General features: G+C 38.3%; 1 protein-coding gene across 5 annotated transcripts in view; it reads right to left on the reverse strand.

Annotated features, from left to right (window-relative positions):
- STAG1 (stromal antigen 1) overlaps window positions 1-22,251 on the reverse strand; it is a 199,687-nt gene that overhangs the window by 70,938 nt on the left and 106,498 nt on the right. For all 5 annotated transcript variants that reach the window (XM_037406291.1, XM_037406290.1, XM_037406289.1 and 2 more), the window contains 4 exons: window positions 18,520-18,724; window positions 15,556-15,707; window positions 11,212-11,285; window positions 2,740-2,863 (listed from right to left, as the gene is read on the reverse strand). In XM_037406291.1, the coding sequence (XP_037262188.1) occupies window positions 2,740-2,863; window positions 11,212-11,285; window positions 15,556-15,707; window positions 18,520-18,724 (555 nt within the window). The remainder of the gene's footprint in view (window positions 1-2,739; window positions 2,864-11,211; window positions 11,286-15,555; window positions 15,708-18,519; window positions 18,725-22,251) is intronic.

The raw sequence follows: 22,251 nt of genomic DNA on the forward strand, positions 1-22,251 counted from the left end.
AATTTATATGTCTTCTCCAGCAGAATATGAAACACTGCTCATGAATCTCTTGCACTGCTGCCTCCTTTCTTTTTTGTAGTAGCCAGCTTCCAGGGAAGTTGATAATTTTAAGGTGACTTCTGTTCGTATGAAATGGAAATAACTTATGAATGTTGCCTCAGCCTTTATTTTTTCAATATTTTAAGTACTGATCATAGAAAAAATTATCTCCTGATCAAAGCAAGGCAAAATCAAGAAACCTGGGTAGCGGCCGGTGAGTTTTTCAGGTAGGGCCATTGAAAACCACACTGTTAAGTGATCTTGTACTCTTACAGGGTTTGCAATTTTAATTGGTTCTTATTCCATCTTTTATCAATATACTCCTTCCATTGCACTTCCCTCCTCCTTTCTGTGCCTCCCCAAATGTCTCTTTCTCTCCAGTCTCTCCCTTTTCATCCTTTGACACACGGCTCATCTGCCCCTGACTCTCCCCTGTGCCACCTACAATCTCTCATTCTATACATTACATATACATTACATTAATAAAAAAATATCACATATCACGTATACAGGGATATTAAACAGAATAGCTAGTGACTTAACAGACTCAGAACACCAAGGTGCTTCTGAGGCCTGCAACAAAAAATATTACAAAGCAAGCAGAAGCAGGAGGGTAGCCTGATAGAATTCTTCTGTGCCTGGTCGAGATGGAAAACTATGTTTTTTAAATCATAACACTGTAATTTAAAATCTGTCTGATATGAAAAAACATATTAATTTCAAAAAAGCTGAGGTATAAATATATGTTAAGGCCGCAGGCAGATGACTAGACCCTGGCCTGAGGTTAAGCCAACTGAGGAGGATGTGAGAAACCACTGGGCATGACATGAGAAATTGCTGGATGTGACAGATAAAAGTGTGAGAAGCTGCCATCAATCACAGACAGTGCTGTGAGGAATGGCTGGATTTCACAGCTGGTTAAAGGGAGTTACGTGAGAAATGGCTGGACTTCACAGACACGAGAAGGGGACTGAGAGCTGCTAAGTGCAGCCCTGCTAGATTCTGCTCTCCCATTGGAAGTGCTACTTTGTGGAAATGTTCTGCAAGGATTAGAACGTGCTCCAGAACATCCACTGCAATTATTCAAGGGATAATTTATTTTTAATTAAAACCCCCAGTAAAATAAAGCTCTCCACCACACCTAAAACCCTAATCCTCCAACCGGAGTTGACCTCCCTGCTGATTTGATAACTTGAAGCAATGACCTCCACCTCCTGCAGCATGCCTACTCGTGAGGCACACTGATGTTAAAAATGAAGTACACAGAGTAGCAGCTCGGCCCCTCAAAGCACGGTGATGGCCATGTTCCCATGTCCGAGCTTTAATGACGGGAAGTGTAGTGTCTCTAGAGTAAAGTGTGGTCATGGCTGATTATACCAGTAAGCAGGATCTTCTTCCTGGTCAAGTTTTGTAGCAACAAGATGTAACGTGAAAGTCTGGGGAAAGTTTGTAAAGTAGAAGATTGAGCACAACAGGTTTAGAGAGGGAAGACATCGCATACCTAATCTCTAAAGCATACAGGATACCCCTAACAAGTAAATGCCGATGCAAATCAAGGTTAGATGCAGATCTTTGTCAGCTACAGCTAAAGTACAAGAACCAGCGGCAGCTAACTTCTTTCATTAGCGAAAGCTAAGATCTTTAACTGATCTTGTTCAGACTTCAACAAAAGGGACCAAGTCATCTCCTCAGTGTTAATATGGAGTTAATAATTGTCTAAAGTTACTGAAGAAATCATCTTTTTAAAGAGTCAGCTGTTAACTCCCAGTTATGCAAGTCATCAGAATGAACTTGCAAACTTTTAATGTTTTCCAGCATTGCTCCTTAAAAAAAAGCATAGCCTGAATCAGGATGCTGGAATTTAATAAGCATTTCAACAGAAAAGGTAGTCTCATCTGTTTTCCTTTGATAACGTCAGTGAAAGAGTTCAGAGTGAAACAAGTGTTTCTAGTGGTTTTGGTAGGAGTGGGAGGACAGTTAGTCCCAGCTGCTGCCTGGTGTACAAAAGCCCCATGCAGTCAGAAGTGCAAAGTCCTGTTCTATTAGTGTTAAAAATGGGATCTGGAGTTGAGGGATACTCAAGCCTGTTGTCACCCAGCAGAGAGGCACGTTGTGGATACCATCAGTACTAAGAACCATGGTGAGACAGGAAAGAACCTCTGAATATAGAAGTTTTTGCTTCCGCCTGGCAGTTCTACAATTTTTTGAAGAAAAAGCTAAAGAGAACCTTGAAGACATTCTTCAGGGGAAAATGAATTGATAAGAACTCCACCAGTTGTGAAGCCAGCGATGTCTGTTAGGGACCCAGAGATGTTCTCTTTCCTTCAAATACTGGGCAATGTAAATGGAAGACACATCTGGAAATCTCTTTTCCATTCTGCTTCAGGCACAAAGGTTCTCAGGAGTGATCTGAGGAGACTTGTCTTTCTTGTAATCACAAGAAAATCATCATGAAAACATTTCTCTTAATATATTCTAATGGAGACTGAAAACACGAAAAGAGCGCGAACCAAGCATACAGTTTGGGAGTATTGTATCCTAATTTAAGCAAATAACTTTCAACCAGCTTATTTCAAGGTAAGTAACAGGCAAGAAAAAACAGTCTTATAAATCAAAGATGATACGTTAAACATGCTTGGGTATTATAACACCAGCTACTCACAGTACACTCTGCTGTGTACAGTAATGCACAACACTTACCCTGTCATGTAGTGTCCAACCAACATATTTTAAATAACTATCATTCAGGAAGGCATCACTGTACATTTTCATCCACACACCAATTTCTTCAATACAGACAGCTCTAATCTCAGCAATAGCATCACTAATAAGGAAAAAAGAAAAGAAAAAATATTAACCAGATTACGGGTACAAAACATTTACTTCTCAATCCCATTGCCCTAGCTATAATATTTTGCTTTTACTTTTGATGAACTTCACTACGCAGGGCCTGTCACTGTTCTCACTGCCATGTCACTGATTTTCTGTTCCTTTATGTCCCTGAACATATTGATCTATCTAGTAATTCAGTATTTCTACATTTGGATATGGTATTTCCATTGTGTCAAAAAATTGTCACCCTAGTTTGCTTCTTGTCTATTACTCCACCTTCTACCTCCCTCTTTTCAAACAGAATTATGAACCCAAGCTACAAAACCTCCTCTAGACAATCATTTCTGAAACACTGTCACTGACATTTGCTCAGCAGGCTTGACTCTCTCCAACTAGAGGTGTAGAATGATTGCAAGGTGGAAGAAGTTAGTCGGTTTAATCAAAGGAGCCTGCCAGATGGGCAGAATGGAACACGGTACATAAACAGATCTTGTTTCATGCACTGCATGAAAGCTGCTGCAACAAAACCCAGGAGAATGTTTACATCTCAACATTGGTTTTGTCCAGTTTTCTTGCTTTTTTCTACATTCTGACTGTGGCAAGTGGTGGAAAAAGCAAAGACGTATCTCAGGCAGACTTATCAGCTGCTTATTGAGGAGGGGCACCAGGAAACTGTCTCGAGAGATCACCTAAAAAGATCAGGGATGGAAATGATTTCAATCTGATTGGCACTTTCCTGCCTGACTGACATAGAGCATGGCATATTTACTAATAATGATCGTCGGCTAAACAACAGGAAAAGGGATTGGGGCCATCTGGCCCTTTAGTAATTTCATCTCTGAGGCATCTGTTACTATGAGAAATCACTTGTGCCACTCCAGCTGGAACTGCTTCACAGTTCAAAATTTCAGCTGTAATAAAAGAGGAACATAAAGAGCCACTGTACAGAAGAAGGCAATGTCTGGTGCTTTGCAAACACTGGCCTTGCTTATAATTGAGACTTTTGTTCTGTATTTTCGTTTAAAAAATCTTTTTGGAAAAGTCATAAACATCAATTTAATTCCACACCACACCAACAGAACCCAAAAATGAAATCCAATTTATGGGGGGAAATTCTTTTTTAAAAATTAAAAGCTTCAAGCAAGAGAATAACTGCAAAATATGAGAAGTTGTATTTTTCCTACAGTCTTCAATTTTACAAAATATAAATAAAATGTAGTCAATCTTACCTTCAAGATACTTGGTACATAAAGTCCATACACACAAAACCATGATTACTGCATATTGTAACTGCCTATGTACTTCCAACCTTCAGACTTGTCCACCTCAATAGGTGCCACTCTACTGTGTACGACCTTCCAGACACCAAGGTGAAAACCACAGCTCCTACACGAACACAGCCATCAAGCACGGTACCACACATGACCGTGTGTGAAACCTCCGCAGCCAAGTCTCCCATTTTTTCACTCAATTTCAAATTTCAGGGAGGAAACTGTACTGATGTTAACAGCATAAAACATGCATTTCACACTAATGTATGAATGTGAGGGGTAAATATGTAGGAATGCCCTCAAACCGCTGTCATTGTCTCTCTTTGCCTATGTGAAACATGCTGGTTCTATCAACTTCCGACTAGTATCATTAAAAATATTCTACCAAACTCCCCGAAGACTCTGTGACCTCAAAACCAAAGTAACTGTCCATCCACAATGTAGACAAGCCGCATGACAAGCAGAGTAGGGCATTAAATAAGCTGGTTCCTCAAACAGGTTTCAGGTGCTGTAAGGACAAATGTGCTGAAGTACTACATTCAAAGGTTTGCACTGTAAAACCTGCATTTAATATGGGGAATGGAGTCACAAGACAAGTTTTAATTAAAATTATTAATATATTCATATATATATATAATTGTATATTACTTATACCAAACTAGATTAGCAATTCTCTTACATGGAATTATTTTTAAACTATTTTAAAAACAAAATTTAGCTAGAAGGAATCAGAACGCAAGACATAAAGAACAGTCTAAAAGACCAATAAACATGAATCAAAAAAAAAAAAAGTAGGGGGATCCACATATGCAGCAACACAAAACAGTCATGAAGACACTTCCACTAGGGGATGACAGTCCTCACATCCAAGTAGGTTATTTCATCACCTTATAAATTTACTAACTGTGAAGCATTTTGGAAGGATTTAGTGGCAATCCCAAAAAGAACCCAACTGTCAACAGCTATTTAATCATGCAGCACAGCCAGCCAAAAATCAGGAAAATTTATCTTTTCTGTAAGAATGCATTTGGGCTTCCCTAGGCAGACAGTGAAAAACTGATTCTTGATTCAAAAGCTTCTCAGGGATCTCTAGGCACTATGGACAAACACTCACTCCAAGCTGCTATTTATAATCATTAAAAAAAAAAAAAAAAAAAAAAAAGGAAAAAAGGAAGAATAAAGCTATTCAACTAATTACAAGATTTAGTATAAGTACTTAACATCTTCAGTGTAATTGAAAATGGGAAAGAATCATGCATAAAGCATGTGAGACGAGCAAACAGACTCAGTTTGCTGGAGAGTCAAGAATTTGTGAGACACCTATTTCCCAATCCATCACCATCTTCCAGGTAACTGTATTACCAATAAGAATCACTTGTCTTCTTGCAAGAATCACTAACGCAGATTCCATGCCCATATGATGCTGTATCAAACACGCATGATACAGCCAAAAGGCCTGTATACCTTTGCTAAGCATGTCATCAACTGCCTGGTATTTAGCTACAATTCTTAAGACTTTTTACACACTTGAATTGTTTAGTTTCTTTGAAAATATACACTATTTGTGGATGACATGAGAACATATCAACACTAACCATACCAGCATTGGAAGTACTTTTGGAATAAATAATGCATTATTAATTATCTTAATTATAAATTAGTGACACACATTTGTATTACTTGCCAAATAATTCTAGAAAGAAACAGAATCTAGTCCAGCACGGAAACTAAAATTAATGCTGGATCTTCAAATATTGGACACATCCTTCTTTTCAGCATAAACTACCAAGTAATGTCTATGTGGTGAATGGGAAACATTTCGCATAACTCTTTGCAGCAAAATTCACAACTTACATTCCTGCTCTTAGTAAAGAGGCCCCCCATGATTCTATTTTGTAAAGAAGATTTGACAAAAGGGCATCAGGTAAGAAATTTACTGTTCCTTTTAAAATTTTGAGTTGACGAGGCAGGCCCATAAAACATAGGACAAACCATAGCAAACAGTGCCAAGAAATAGGTTTCACTAGTGCCACTTCAGCATATATTTCATGCCAAATTATACTCATGTATTTTGATTAAGGCCAAAAGTATTTAGGACCTTGAAACACAGAGTCTATAACGGCTAATTGGGATATGTCAGGTGTTGACCAGTATGCTCCTCTGGGTCTTGCTGGAGTGGCTGCCATTTGTAACTCCAGGGTTCTCTCAGTCTGTTTGATCACAAACTCGTTTAGGTTTAGACCAAAACTGAAAGCAATTTAAGCTAACCTGGCTGATCTGCACTGAAATGGATGCTTAAATTCTGAGAAGTGTTACCAGCGTTGAGGACAAACACCCAAGGCAAGAGATGGAGATGACCTGCAGCGCAGTAACTGCTTCACTTCAAGACTTCCTGAAGCTCCAAAGGATGCCTGACTACACTCCTACTGCATGTTTGCTTGCCCAATATAACCACTGGAGCTGTTGCTTCTCACATCTTGCTTAAGATGATAACTTTCAGAAGAACATGGTAGTTGTTACTCGACATGCAAAATGGTTATGAACAGAAAAAAAAGATGTTTCAGTCAAAGGGTTGGGATAACAGTTAGTTTATGAGAAAACTTTCTAACAAAGACAGAAACGAGGGTCATTCACCTGCCTGCCTTTGGTGTTCTTTGAGATGGAATCTCAAATTCCCACTCAAGGGACACGAAATGGTGCAGCTCTACAATAATACACTATTGCCAACTGGACTAAATTACACCTGTGTCTTGTACTGCTTGACAGTTTCTAAATATTAGGAAGATGTGGTTATAAGGAGAACTGGACAAAATGTCTTTTCTACTTTTTTTCTATAACTCTCTCATCTCTGGGGCTGAATTGGAACCCCATATGGGAAGAAGGGTAAGAAAAATGAGAGTGCAGAGCTCACTTCCAAAAATTCCGCTGAATGGTCACTGCATATCCCACTCCTGGGAGAGGCTGGTAAGCAGCACTCCCGTTTCTAAGTAATTCCACACAGAGTGCTACTTAAATAGCTATTTCAATAACGTGTTACTAAGCTGATTATCCAACCTTCTTGCGACCAAGGAATTGTATTGTTTGAAAACATGACTTGAATTTCAAGATGAAGCTCTACGTATCTCTAAAACCAGTGTTCCTCAAAGACCTACCACACTAATATCTTTGCTTGTATTAAGTATGATACATGGCTCTGTAGGAAAGAGAGAAGTATGTGTTTTTAAACTTAATATTAAGCTCAAACGCATTTAGGTACAAAGACGTAACTTCGTGTCTTTCTCTTTTTTTATGCCTATAAGTGACAAATAGTCTCTTCTTTCTATTCTGTTTTTTCAACATACATAAAAACATAATGCATTTTCTTGTCACGTGAGATACATGTTTCACCACCTTTGGGTAACACATTTAGAGGGGAGGAAAAAGGATTTTTCTATAGTTTTGTCTGGATTTTCATTTCCCTATACTGACTTGGTTTTATTCATCTTGGTCTCTTACTTGCTTCCTCACCAGACTTTCACCTAATATCCCCTCTCCCTTTGTTTCATGCAACACTTGTTTCCCAGAGTGGAACTCACACGTAACTTGTCACCATCATCCTATTTACTCAGTAGGAGGGAAAGCAGCACCTTGGAAGGAGACAAACATCTTCTCCATAAAGACAGCATCTACATTTGGCAAGTTTTACCTTAATTATCAGTACTGCCAACATAATACCTCAGGACAGTCTCACTGCATTGCTTAAATTCACAAAAGCATCATGTCCATCAGTCTGAGGATCCCCATTCAGATCTGCCTGAAGTTAAAACTGCAATAGTTCTGTTTTGCTGGACATCCACATCCAGAGGAACAGCTCTCTGACCATTCAAAACAAAGATATGAAGTAGGTCTTGAATAAAAATTCTCTGAATCTTACCCTCTGGAAGTGAAACGGACATGCAGGGAAGTAGCAAAACCAAAATTTTGACATCTCAGATAACAGCAGAGAGTGAAGAATGTTTTATAAATACTTGTTACATCTGAGAAGCTATGTGCCAATAATCCTAGATTCAAAGTAATCTCTGATATGCAGATATAACTGAAATGAACAAATAGGCTTCCCTTCCCTTTTTTTTTTTTTTAATATACATGTACCTTGCAAGCAATTCTCAGCTTGTTTAATTTCAGACACACAAAAAAAGATTACTTTTAAGATCCCTGACCCACAAATATATAGCATCTCATTACTAAACACCAAAGTTGTTATTCATACAGACACAAAACTGGTTGTTTTGTGATCAGGACCTCTGAACATCACCACATCCAAGCCCCTACCGATGCCTTGTACAATCAATTTTTTAGTATTTCCAAGAACTGATACTCTACCCCTGCTCTGGACAACTTACTCTTGAGTCCGGTTACCCTCATGGCCCTGCAGTCCTATTTACCACAGTCACCATCTCCGCTCTTTTACACACACCAACATGAGCTCAGCAACTTGACTCTTAACTGAATTTACTCTTACATCTCTCCTTTGATGCCAGCTTTCAGTTTTAAAGGTGACAAAACCCAGAATCAATGAACAACAAAATATGTCATAAAGCAACACACACAAAAAAGTCAGAAAAAGTGATTCACAAAAGAGATAAGGAGAAATGCAGTAAGGTAGGTACATCTCCTCTGTATTTATTAAGAATATTGCAATATTTGAGCAAAAGTGCTGTTACTAACTAATGTGACTAACATTACAACCAGAAAACTGTTCATTTATTTCTGCAAATCTTTTTTTTTTTTTTTTAATGTGAGACGTGAGCATTGCAATCTTCCAGTAAATTGGCAGCCTATCTACAGAAAGATGTAACCTTACCGCTAGGCTAGCTTACTAAAAGGAAGACAGCTACATTCTGAATGAAAGAGATGAAAGAGTTTTGGGCTTTTTGTTTAGATCAAGCACTTCCTATTTAAATTACAAAGGTCACTAAGCATGAATCACTGTGGCAGTCTGAATCACATTATGGGAAGGGATTTATTCTCTAGGAATAATTAAAATAACGTTCTTTTGAAATTATTACCGCTTGTACATAGTCTAAGGACTGTAAAATGATGTCAAGTTTATAAATCATTTGAACTATTTGAGAGAAGGAATGCTTAAGAAACATAATGGGAGCAGGTAGTAGTTTGAAATCCTCTCCTTTTTTTCTCCCTCCTAGTCCTGGTTTTGTCTTCTATTAGCTGGTTTTAATAGAGGTATTTTTTCCCCCATATGCTCTTGCACAGCTGTGACCACAGAAATTTGAATGTATGTTCTCTGCTGCCTGCAGATTACTCATATTTGGGTGTATGCTCTAACAGACTCTCTTAGGAGCTTCACAGAGGTTAAGGAAGCCAGACGGATGATGACTCCTCACACAAGTGGCTTTTGGGGCAGACCTGGAAGCAGTTACTTTTTCTGATCCTCTCTAAACCGTGGCAGAAGCGGTGCCACTCACCCTGCTCAGAGCACACCACGACTTGACCAATATTACCAGATTCTTCAGTGGTCTAATAGTGTCAGCCTGGGCATCTTTTTTTCAGGGCATGGACAAGCAGTGTTTATTTATTTGGCCTCTCCCTTGTTACAGCAATATTTGAGAATCAGGGCTTTACTAATGGTGACAGGAGGCATGAAAAGAAACTGTGGTTACAAAAGGAGGATTTATATAGAAAAAAGAAAAAAAAAAGGAACAGCATGCAGACCACCAAACGGTAGAGTTTTTCCAATACCATGCAAGAAATGAGCTACTAGGAAAACATTTTAAAGTGACTTCTTGTTTGCTACAACACCCTAAATTCTGGAGGGATAAAAACTCTTTGCACTTAATTTCTTCAAACTTATTACCTATGCACTACAAAAGCTACTTTCATAACAAAATACTGTGAGTGCTATACTGAGCTAACTCAGACTCTGTATACTCATCCTTCTGGTGCCAAGCAGCGCAAGGCTTACGGACCATAAACTATAAACTTTCAAGTATCATGCTTGGGTACTGAAGATGCACACTCCAACTCCATGGTGTTGTTCACGCTCACATATTTCTTAGCACGAGCCCCTTCCAGTTTTCCTACACGCTTTTCTCCATATTTACAATTATCCCTCTGCTCAACTGAACTATGGGCTCTTCTTTACCTTCTAACCCTCTTCTCATACACCCTTTCTTGTTTTCTGCCACTTGTCTAAAAGATTTCATAAATTATAAAGTTTTACACGAGAATTTAAATCTGAAAGGTTAATTGCATAGTTTAGTATCCTTGAATTTTATCTTTTGACTTCAGTAAGTCAATTAACATTTAAAGAGCTGGTTACACCGAAATGCTGCAGATGCTCTGAGGTATCTTATGATGCAAAACAACCTTAAATCTATTTTAAAAGACTACTGCTCTCTGATAAACCACACTCCAAAACAGCATGCACCAGGCCAAATCTACTGATTTGCACAATGCTAAAATAAACAGAAGTGCACACATGTCACTGCAATTATTTTTTAACGTTCTTGCTACAAACGTCCAAAACAACTGATGAACAAAAAAATACATGTTAACCAGAATTAAGGCTTTTGCTTGCCTTTATGTAATTTAAAGAGGAAAAAGCCTAAAGTAAAGTTGCAGCTGTGGCTAAAGTATATATGGTGGAAGCATCAGAAATATTCTATTTACACCTAAGACATACAAAAGGAAATGCAGAGTAGAGGCACTCAGCAACCAAACCTGCCATTTTAGGATACACAGTGATCATTTGATCATTCTTAAGATATGTCATGTTTGTGCTCCCATCTTGGACAACTTTTCTTTTCAAAACACAAAGATGCAAATTCCATGACTCCCACAATTCTTTAAAGCTGTTTTACTGAACTACAATAAAGTTGTGTGGATGGCTCTGCTGTGTAATTAATAGGTGTTACACTTATATTTTTTTCCATAACTTCAGTGGTTTTGATACTGCTTTTGTGGTATCTAGAATATTACATCAGAAGAAAAATCAACACAGAAACTGCACTTGACATTATTTATGATTATACTTTGTTAGCAGAATCTACTGTAACATGCATTTTCTTACCGGTATCTATGAACAAATATACCCTTAAAAATAGAGTTCATCATATTTTCGATTTCATCTTGGTTTTCTTGTAGCTGAAACAAAACAAAACAAAAATAAAAGATCACTGCTTATTATAATTTGATATTCTACAATTCCTTATTGGGAAACATTAGAAGACCATGGAAGAGCACTTAGTTAAAGGTATTAGTAGATTTGTCATTTTCTACTTTTCTAGCACATGCTTATATTGTGTGCATATACATACATATATACACATATATATATGCAATGCCTTAATGGAAGAAAGTCTACATTCTCTACAAATATCAAGAAATTTAGTTTCATATTAGTCCTCTGAAGTGGTCATGACCTTTTTTTGCTACTGAAATTTAGACAAGTAGAAACTACATGTTCAGTGATGGTTAAACATATAGAACTGCGAGTGACAGCTGCAGAAACAAAGCTGGTTACAGATAAGCAAACCCCTCTGAAAAATTCAATGTCCCTATTTCAGGAAAGTACTTAAAGACGTTCTCAATCTTAAGTACAAGTGTCAGTTGCTTTAACTTCAGCACCCATGATAACTGAGCTTCTTAATCAGGAAGCTTTCCATAATCAGAGCGTGGGTGCTTGACATTGGAGCATACCTGACATCCAGGTCTTAGATTGCAAAAAACAAACCAAACCCAAATGAAAAAGGTGTCATGAGCATGTTTTTACATATAAGACTTCTTTAAATAAAACTTCAAAGCTCCTGCGTAATACAATCACATCTTGTAATACTTTGCGTCAATGAATATGTTAACACATTCTAAAGGAACATCTTGGAATCAATTAAAGTATTCTTATATTATCAGCTTTTGTACTAAACTAAATAAGTATGACTTAATTACACCAAAATGCAGCTTTGTTAAATAAGATGACAATAATTTTATACAAACAGCTTTTGGAGCAGAACTGCTGCTACACTCAAACCCCATCATTCTTCCATCAAGGTGTTTCTTAATGCCAAAGCAGAATACCACAATATGAGTGAATGTAAATTTTTCCACATTTTCAGTATGAAAACCACAACAGAGCCTTGCTAGCACAGAGCGAATATATGCATAAAATAACAAAACCTGTATAATTATGGACATACATATTTAACAGATAAAACATCTTAAAGCCAGAGGAAGCATTACGATCAGCTGTTTTGACTTCCTGCATAGTATGAACTCATAAACACTTTCACCTAGGGGTTTATATTTTTCAAGCCATGTTTGTAAATATTTCTTAAGTATCTTCCAAATAAGGTCTAAAGCAGCTTACGAAACTCAGTAAGTTAAGTCTCCCAGTTTCCTAAAATGTAAGGAGATGCTGCCTCCATTTTGCATACGGGGTACTGAGAGGTCTTGACTAAGTTGTCAAGCCCCTGCCAAAGAAATTAATGTCATAGTAAAAGGGATTATGTACAAAGGGAGAAGTTGGGAGCCCACCAGCTCTGCCTATACCAAAAGGCCGGTACACAAAAGAAGCACATTTAGACATGGCTTCTGGGAGAAGCACTATTTTCAGCATCAGCTCAACCCAAACAAAGACTAAATGCTTGTTCAAGAATACACAACCCAAAAGGCAGCTCCAACTTCTAACCCCTCCTCAGCTGGCTGCCTTCACAGACTACAGGCAGGCAAACATCCACAGAAACATGGGGCTAAGGACCACCTCTCACAGACTGTGGAGTCAAATGAGGATGGGAACGGACCAAGAAGCCTCGGGAGGCTTTCTGAAAAACTACTGAGGCCCTGAAAAGGCATTGGGAAGCTCCCTGAGAACTCTGGGTATGAATTGTTAATCCAGAAACACACCACAAAGGAGATGTAGGAGAGACTGAACTTCCTGAGCCATGATTAGATTAAAATACTGAAGAAAAGGGTACTTTGACATTTCTTTGAGTGCAAAATGGAGCAGCACCTTACAAGACTAAGTGGCACAGATGAGGGGATAGCATGGACTGCTTCCTCCCTCTTTCTGCATGCAATTTACAGCTTGCTATAAACACGGTAAGTTATCGGCTACATAACTGACCTAAAGACCCAGGTGCTGGGGCAGAGCTGGTGTACAAGCAGAATCAGAGATTCAGTAGGTCCATGTAAGATCCCTTTTGCTTTTGTGTGCTAACATTTGAAAGATACAATTCTCACATGAAATTTAGATTCAGTAATGAATTAGTAATTCTTTGAAAAATCAGAATTTTCTCCAAAACTGTAATTGCTGCTTAGATCATGTACTTTAATTTGAGTGCTTAACTGTGGGCATCTTGACAGAGCATTTGTATCTGCAGATTCTTGCTTTTTCCAACGCAAAAGTGATATAACGCTCATCCCCTTTAAACCTAAGTAAAAATAAGGGAAGCATTCTTCTGTTGATTCTGTGAGCATTTTGTGAAGCTCAAAAAGGCATGTATGACAAGCACAAAATTTGAGTTACTGCTGGCAGCAACTATAACAAAACTTCCTCTATTCTGTGGCAGATTGCTATATAAATCATCCAGTTTAGTTGAAAATCTCATTGACGAGAACAGACCTTCACGCACTGCTCTCACATTAGGCATGTCAAAGATGACAGGAGAACGGAACACTTCAGAGCAAGTGTTTCATCTCTTCTACTTCAGGTTAATTTGCCACATCTAGCTTGTGAATTGTCCCTTTACAACTTCATGAAGATACTGTATGTGCTTATGGGGGTTTATTATGATGGCACTACATCAAAAGAATCAACTAAGAAAGTGCCAGCACAGAATACTACTGCAAATTCAGCATATTTAAACAGGGAAATATACAGCATTACGCTGGGACTTCTTACACAGAGCCATTATGCCATCTAATCCTAATAAACCTCCTCTGTACGGGTCCCCCCTACTATGTTTAACACCATGTACCTGAGGACGTAGTCACCACCACGCCTCTCTGGCTTACTCCTGTGCCACGTTGTGATTATAGTGAGTAGTGATGTGAGAGAGCCTGACCACATGTATCAGAAGTTCAGGTTTGCTAAATGTCCATTCTCCTTTCAGGGTTCCACAGCCCCCTGCTAGCCTGGGCATCATGGCTCCCAAGTCTCCCCAGAGCAATTAGATACTGCATCTCCAAAAGACATTGAAAAGAACAGCTGAAGAAACCGGGACAGAAGATGTCCTTAGACACAGAGATACTAAATCAAGTTAATCAGTGTAATTAGTGACTTTGTCCTTCTCTGGAAATTCAAAGCAACAACCCACAAATGTGGAAGAGAAACCATGCTCCAGCTATATTAACAAAGCAATTCTGCTTTCTAAATGCTTTCAGGCTGCATTAAATTTAATATTTAATTTAAAATGTTTCTCTTGCAGTTTGGGCAGGAGAGATTGTTCTTGCTTTGTACCTTAATGCATAACTTTTAAGAATTATGAAAGCCAAGTAAAATTGTGTTACAGATCACAGGGGTAAAATAAAAATACATAATTGTAATTATCCCCAGACAAAGACTATAAAGTCAAGCAATTTTGAGCCAGTCATACCTAAACGAATCCAAGGTGCACACAGGTAAAGCACCCAGACCTCCTTAATTTGCCTTGGAGTAAAACAGTGGTGGAGGAAATAGATTAAAAACTAATATATTAAAAATAAACAATTTAAATTGTCATATATACTTCAGATTTTCAATCAATCCTGTATCTTTACGGATTATGGCTGTCTGGGTGTTTATGTATTAATTTTCTACTTGTCATCTTCAAATTTCTTTTAAGTACAACTCTAAAACTGAATTTCCTGGGATATAATACTTTATTTAGGGATGATTACAGCAACCCTCTAATGGTTTTGCTCACCTAATGCCAAACTGGTACTTACTAAAAGTGACTTTAACGTCTCCCTAGCTTCTTCTCCCTGAGACCAGGTGCTATAGACCCCACTCCAGTGTTTCTTGAAAGTGGCTACAAAAAGAAGTACTAATGAGACACTATGTAATAATTGCAGTGATCAAAGGGAGAAATGGGCAGCGTAGTGAGGAACTATATGTGATCCTCTTTTCAGAATCTTTTTGCATAATCAAAACAGTTACTACTTATAACTTGAGACTTAATTTTCTTCCTCCCTGGTCATATATACAACCCTGAGAATAGAAATTATCCTCCGCGTGCAGAACAGCACACAAAGTCAACTGAATGTGTTAATACAGGATTTTAAAATGTAACCCAAGTAATATGCTTGAGATCACACAAACAGAACTGCAGAACTAATTGCTTGTTTCTCACTATGGTAACTCAAGTCACAAACCACCCTGGTCTTTCTGTTGGAGGGAACACACATGAACCAGGAAAAAAATAATCATCTTTTCACTTGCCTCTTTTCTTTTCTGAAGCAGCAGCTCCAATCTTTCATTAGCTCTTTTGCCAATCATTTTGTTTCTCTCAGCTTCATACTGCCTCTGTGTATTATCCTGATGAATGCTCAGGTTTAAGGCAACATTCACAAGAGCAGTCATAAGCTTCATAGCTGCAAAGGCAGAAGACAGAATATGACTCTTTACCGCTCATCAGAGCTAAAAAAATATTTCCTCAGCAGATCCATACTCACAGAAAATAACCAACTTGACCCTCACACAAAGCCATCTCGAAAGGCACTTCCCACCCAACAATACCCAGGACACTTGGCTCATCTAAAGATCACAAAAGAGAGTACATATACCACATTGTGCTCCAGGCAACGTTCTTTGCCACCTTCTCCAGAAAATTATGCAAGTTCTGAGCGTGTAAGGTCAGTGAGCAAGCATGCGAATCTGCAGGATCAGTGTACACTACGAAGCCAGTTACTATGGAGTTACACATATTTCTCTACTGAAAAGTATCATTATAGATGTTTCCATACCAAGGGCAACTCTTAACCAACAGCTTCTGAGGATTACTCAATTTACAAGGGACCACAGCACAGTTTCTCTGAAACTTAGTCTGACACTGCACTGAAGTCAAGTGTATAGTTGCATAAAAATACAATTAAAAATTTATCTACCCCTTTATATGCATTTTCACACATACTGGATATAACATTGTTTACATCTATTTTACCATATTAATTCACTTTCACAAAAATAGTAATAAGGGTCTTTCCCATGTTCTGTGTGGTTACATGGCATATCACAATTTACAATACTGAAAACAGCAAAATAATATAACAAACTACCACATCCTCTCTGGCTAAATATGCAGCGTTGTCTTCAAGGTAGAAAAGCAACTACAGAAATGGAGAAGTGACGCTATTGTTAGGGTAACTCTTTGTCTTATCTTGCTGTTGCTCAAAGCTGGTAACTCTAGAAGCACCGACACGTACTTCTTGCCTTAAGTTTCTCACTATAGTGAATCTTTTCTCATTCAAATTGGCTAGCACAGAGGAAAACTGAAAACAAAGACCTCAAAAACATTATTTCAAGAATAAATTAAATTCTAAAAATGTGTTTTCCTATGACTTTATTGAGACTGAGCTCCATGGCATCATGCTGACCTCTGCTCTGCAGGACAGCGATATAATTAAATGTGCAAAAACTAGCTTAAAGGAAATTTTCAGAATCAAATCAAAAGCTCTCAAACTTGTTAAAACAAATAAACAATTAAATAAATGGCATGTATTATCACTGGAAAATGCTGGAGATCTTCGACAGCTCCTATTCCTAATGTAAGCACCAGATACATATATATGTAATGCAAGAAGCCAGCAGCGGCTTAAAGAGCTGAAGCTAGTGGTGATGAACCTCGGCTTTAGCATTCGCTTACACTTGCTTGAAATTTCTGGCTACATAATCCATTCCAAATGGCAGTAACTATTTCTTCCAGACAGGACAGGTTTTGAGTGATGTCTCTAACGTATGGTGCTGTTTCCTGTCTTCTCAATCAAGCCTCTCATACTTTCCAAACATCTGTCCCCCACAAGGATGAACCAACCAACGTAAGGGACCAGAGTGCACACCTCACTCCATAATCTCTCTCCTGTGAACCCATCAACCACAGTCTAGGCAAACAGCAAATCAAAATCACCTGGAATTTAAGACAGTATCAGCTGGAAATGAACACAATTTCCATCTCAATTTAAGTAACAGGCACAGATTTCCAACCAGTTATCTGCAGTTCAAAGTGTTCACCTTTGATTAATGACTTTGTAGAGGCAAACTGTACACCTGGAAATTTATGCTTGCAAAATTCATGTTTTTACCATCCCGTTAACCAAGTAAGATGAAGAATGCAAGGTGACAGGTTTCCAAAAGAGTTCAGTCACTGTGAGTTGAAGGTTTTTGTTTTCAATTTTAAAATCAGGCTCCAATCAAATCCAAAGCTGCTATTTCAATATCGTTGGAAATCTGCCTCTTACTTAGATTCATAGCAAGAGATGAAATTTTAAAGAAATTCTGATTGAATTTGTTGGACACTGGGTATTACGCTTGGAAACCTGAACAAAATTCTAAGCAGCGGGTTGTGGAAAGACTAAATCAGTAATACCGGCAGTAGAAAAATTCAACTTATAACAAACTTCTCCTACAAAGGCTTCAAATATTTGACATGATCTGTGATCAATGTAGGGAGAAAAATCTTCCAATAAGAGCTATTTTCAGCACATGAGAGGAGCAGAAAGGTATCACCTGACATAACCAGCTTTAGACACCTACATGCCAGCCACCCTAGTACGGTCTTGTAACTAGAGAAAAACAGTGACTTCTAGAGAGCAATCCATCCAACCTTGCAGGAGACATCTCATAGAGGTCTGATGAAATAGGCTAGAAAAGCCTGTTTCTATCCAATGATACACCCAGGGCTTTCCTTAGCTGTAGGTGGCCGTGTTGAAAGGTGCCGAGCGGCTGGAGCTAGAAGACAGTGAGACCTTCAACTATGGCCCAGTGCTCTCAAACCTAATGCTTCTCAGGAGTGAAGGCACAGACTTTATTTTCTGGTGGACTGAAATTCTCTGATAATACAGTTTTCTTGACAGGTATTTAAAATAAATTTGTATTCTAAAATACAAAATTATTAAGACATTTTGTACAACAAACACCTAATAACAAAATACAAGCCATAAGCATGTCACACTTGCTTTACAGGGTATGCCAGGAATCTCTGAGACTAAGTGCCTCCACATACTCCTTTCCAAACAAAAAAAGCATATTTTAAGTACAGTTATACCATATATAGTACTTGGATTTGATCAAGCTTTCTGGAGTTCTCAGTGTTAGTCAAATTCCACCTAAAAATTAGGAGTAATTCTCGAAGTGGCCAAATAGTAGCAACTTCTTTGAAAAAACTCTTCTCTCTGCTAGCTTACTTACCAGCTAATGTACTGGTGTGCCTGAAAGCCCGGACCTGGGAATCTGACAAACCAGTCAGAAGAGAGATCACCGTGTCCATCATGTATTCATCATAGATGATGCTATACTGACACTGTCGAATGAGCACTCCAATGAACTCGCAGAAGTTGGATCGAAACTTCTTCCACTGTGGCCCAGGCATAGTAAGTGGATAATCACCACTGTCCTGAACAACAAAAAAAATGAAAATATGAAATATTAGAAGTCTCCCCATTAATTTTATTGTTGTTGTAGCCATCACAGTCTAAAAGTCTATGCTAAACACCACCTTTTTCCTTCAAGACAATGGAGAACAGCAAATAAAAACAAACACATTATTCTTCAATAAACAAAGAAGCTTGTTGGCATGAAACCGTTTTTACAAAGATTGCATTATAACTGTTCCAGACTTGCAATATTAGCTCTGTACAGTCCAAAATATGTGTCAAGACTCAGTTATTTTCCTTGTGTCCTGGCTTAGGAAGTGGGGGGAAAGGATGAGAAAGGAATATTTCAAAGTATTTAAGATCGAAACCTAAAGAAAGGTTTGTGTGATTGAAGGTTTGTGTCATTCTCCATCCCCACTTCAACTTCATGCTAATATTCTAATCAACTGGCTGCTCCTCCCCACAAACTTTGCTTTACTCAAGTTTACAATTGAGATATTATCAAAAGTAAACATTGCCCTTCTTTGATCTTATACACTTACCCTGTTTCTAGTGGTTAAAACTTTGCTTCTGACAGAAGTAGTAGAGATTTTACTACATATTCATATACCCCATACAGTTTCATACACCCCCTCTTCCCAAGATTACTGCAAGATTGGAGCACGCATGTGAACACTCAATTTGTTTAACTCCTCTTCAACTCTGCTCTTACTATTCTCACTTGAAGCAATATTGCGTTTCAGTGAGACTGCCCTCCCTCAAGTTAGTAAATGCTTTTTTTCCTCTTCAGTGAAAAAGACTGGATATCTGGATAATCTCCCTGGTGATCTGATTTGTAAGCCAATTTCAGATTATCCAAAACATCAAGGCAATAATGGTCCATCCTGAATCAGTCCCCCAAGATAAGAAGTCAGCAGTATCAAAGTTAAATCCATTTGCACACATTTGTTCTGTGTTTTTTGTGAAGAACAAGCACTTTTATTCTCTCAAGACTTATCACCCAGACTGAACCACATAAAGCCAGTAACATAAACGTAGAGGAGATGTAATCAAATAACCTTTTACCTAAACTTCATAAATTATATTCCCCTGCAGCAAAAAAACCCTACCAATTTAACCAAGTCACACACATTTGAATCATACTAAAAAAACCAACCACAATTGCAAAGTGCTCAAATGTTAGAAAAAGACAAAATTATAAGGCAGTCTTGATGACCTTACTGTCTCATACAGTGAATACTAAATGGCATTATTTTAACGAGCAATATCTTTACTTCTAACTTTGAATGTCCAATTTGAGAAAAATAGAAGCTTTAGTTTAAAATACATCAGAGGGTTGTAAAGCTCCTGGCATGAAGATATCTCCTGGCATTTTCAATTGTTGCTCTGAGTCCTCTGAACTTCTGTAAATCAGCCCAATGTGTTATGTAGTAGAAACCCAGATAAACACAATCTAAAATACGCAGCAGTATCATTAGCTGTGCCCTGTGTTTCCAGGTATTTGTTGTTTATGCCTAATGCTCTTGCTAGTGAATTTCAGCAAGGTACAGTGTCTTGCCATGTAAATACAAGCCCTGCATTAGTCTCACATTTATACAAGTTTAGGACTGAAATTAAAACGCTAAAGCTTTCTGCTCAGAGTTTTCCTGACAGAAACTCCATATGAACAGCCCAGACTCATTTTCTTCTCCCTGTTTACACCGTATTTTCAGAAATAATCTCCAGACTAAGCCCCTGCCTGCACAGTACCTGTGGGAACTCTGCATGTGAATTTACATACATAAAATATATTTCTAGGTATGTATACATAATTTTTTTTGTAACAGATCCTCAGAATCTCTAGTTTGTGTGTAACTACTCACATTTGTATGACATATTTTTAACTTACAATTACATATTAGACAACAGTTTTGAAAAGCATATGAAGACTGCAGCAAGAGCATCTCATCTGGTTGAAACTGGAAGAATAAATTTATAATAAAGCCATGTTATTGGATGTTTTATTCCTGAAAACCAATAAAAATGTGATATATCAGTGACACTGACATGACACTTCATGGTCCAATGGTTAGAAAACTCAAACCAAAACAAGTTTTTGTTCACCTGCTAACTCTAGCACAAGAATTATGAGGGAATTAATCTACAAAATGCCTGTACTCATGACCCAAGCACCCAAATAGTGCAGCCGATGGATGTCCATAAAATTCCCTGTCTCAAACTGAACTTGTGGCAGCAATGAACAGTTACTTCCATCATTTAAATCCTGCGCAAGCATTCTTCAACTTACGATGAGGAAAATCAATGCTTCAATCCCTGCCATAAATGCAGAAATCATGACAAGCAGGCAGGTGATTACTGCAGCACTGATAGAACAGTGCAACAATCTTGATAAAGTAAAGAAAGCAGCAAATCTGAACTTCTCAATAGAGATGAAGATGTTTTCTGGGCAGCATACTGTGCTAACAAATATAATGTTAAGATTTTGCCCTAGCTAATACTACACGTACTTTTCTCTTTTTTTCCTATTAGCTCTAGACTTGTAGAAATGATTTGTCATGTCACAAATATGACAACAGGTACCTTACATCACCTACACACATGTACCACTGAGCACTAGCCCCTTTCAACCCTAAGCTGATACAAAAGACTTGGCATTTTAGGTATGTTTTGGTACAGGGAAGAAAATACACTAACAAGGGGATAGCCTCCATCTGAAAATAGCAATCTAAAGATGACAATGAAGGTAGGTTCTGATGGGCTGATAAACTACCACATTTTCACAAGAGCATCACGAGCTTTCTCCTTCACTCCCACGCAGTCAGACCATTACCTTCTCAGACTGACATGGGATTTAGGGGCACAAGGGGACAGCAGGGCAAGGGAAATGCTCTGGTGGCAACAGCCCTGGGCAAATGCTTTGTCTCAGGATGCCATGGGAGGGATGGACACTGGGATTTAGGAGTTCCAGGGTACGAGAAGAGGTATTACATGTGAAATGGCAACAGCGAAATTTAGAATGAAGAACTGAGGGCTGTTACCAGCTGTACAGAAAATGGTGGTGCTTTACTGAGAAAAACAGATGACCACTCGGCCTAGCCACCACTGTTCGTCTCCTGACTCCCTTTCTTTCATTGTTTAACACAGACTTACAAAATATAAAGAAATCCAGTGGCAGGATGAACCCAAGGAAGCAGTCTAGTTGGTCAGCACCAAGTCAGGGAGCACAGTCAAGGGTACTGCTGGAAGAAGGCAAGAAGTAGATCTACCTGCGTTCTCTTCTCCTTTCTCCAGCAAGAGAAGAAAGGTTGGGCAGGATCATGCAGCTCTGCCAAATCTAGCCTGAGCTGCCTTCAATCAAAGGACTGTCACTGCGAAATGGTGTCTGCTACCAACAGCTCTCCCAGAAACAAACGATTGTTGTTCTGACTTTTTAGGTGGTGGACACTAAACAGAGGGCCAAAAAGTGTACTAATGCTATACCAACCACAATTCTACAACCTGCTGAAGACCAAGAATGATTTTTGTTGTTTCATTATGTGTTTTACCC

The sequence above is a fragment of the Falco rusticolus genome, chromosome 13, assembly GCF_015220075.1.
Source record: "Falco rusticolus isolate bFalRus1 chromosome 13, bFalRus1.pri, whole genome shotgun sequence".
In the NCBI taxonomy this organism is placed as follows: domain Eukaryota; kingdom Metazoa; phylum Chordata; class Aves; order Falconiformes; family Falconidae; genus Falco; species Falco rusticolus.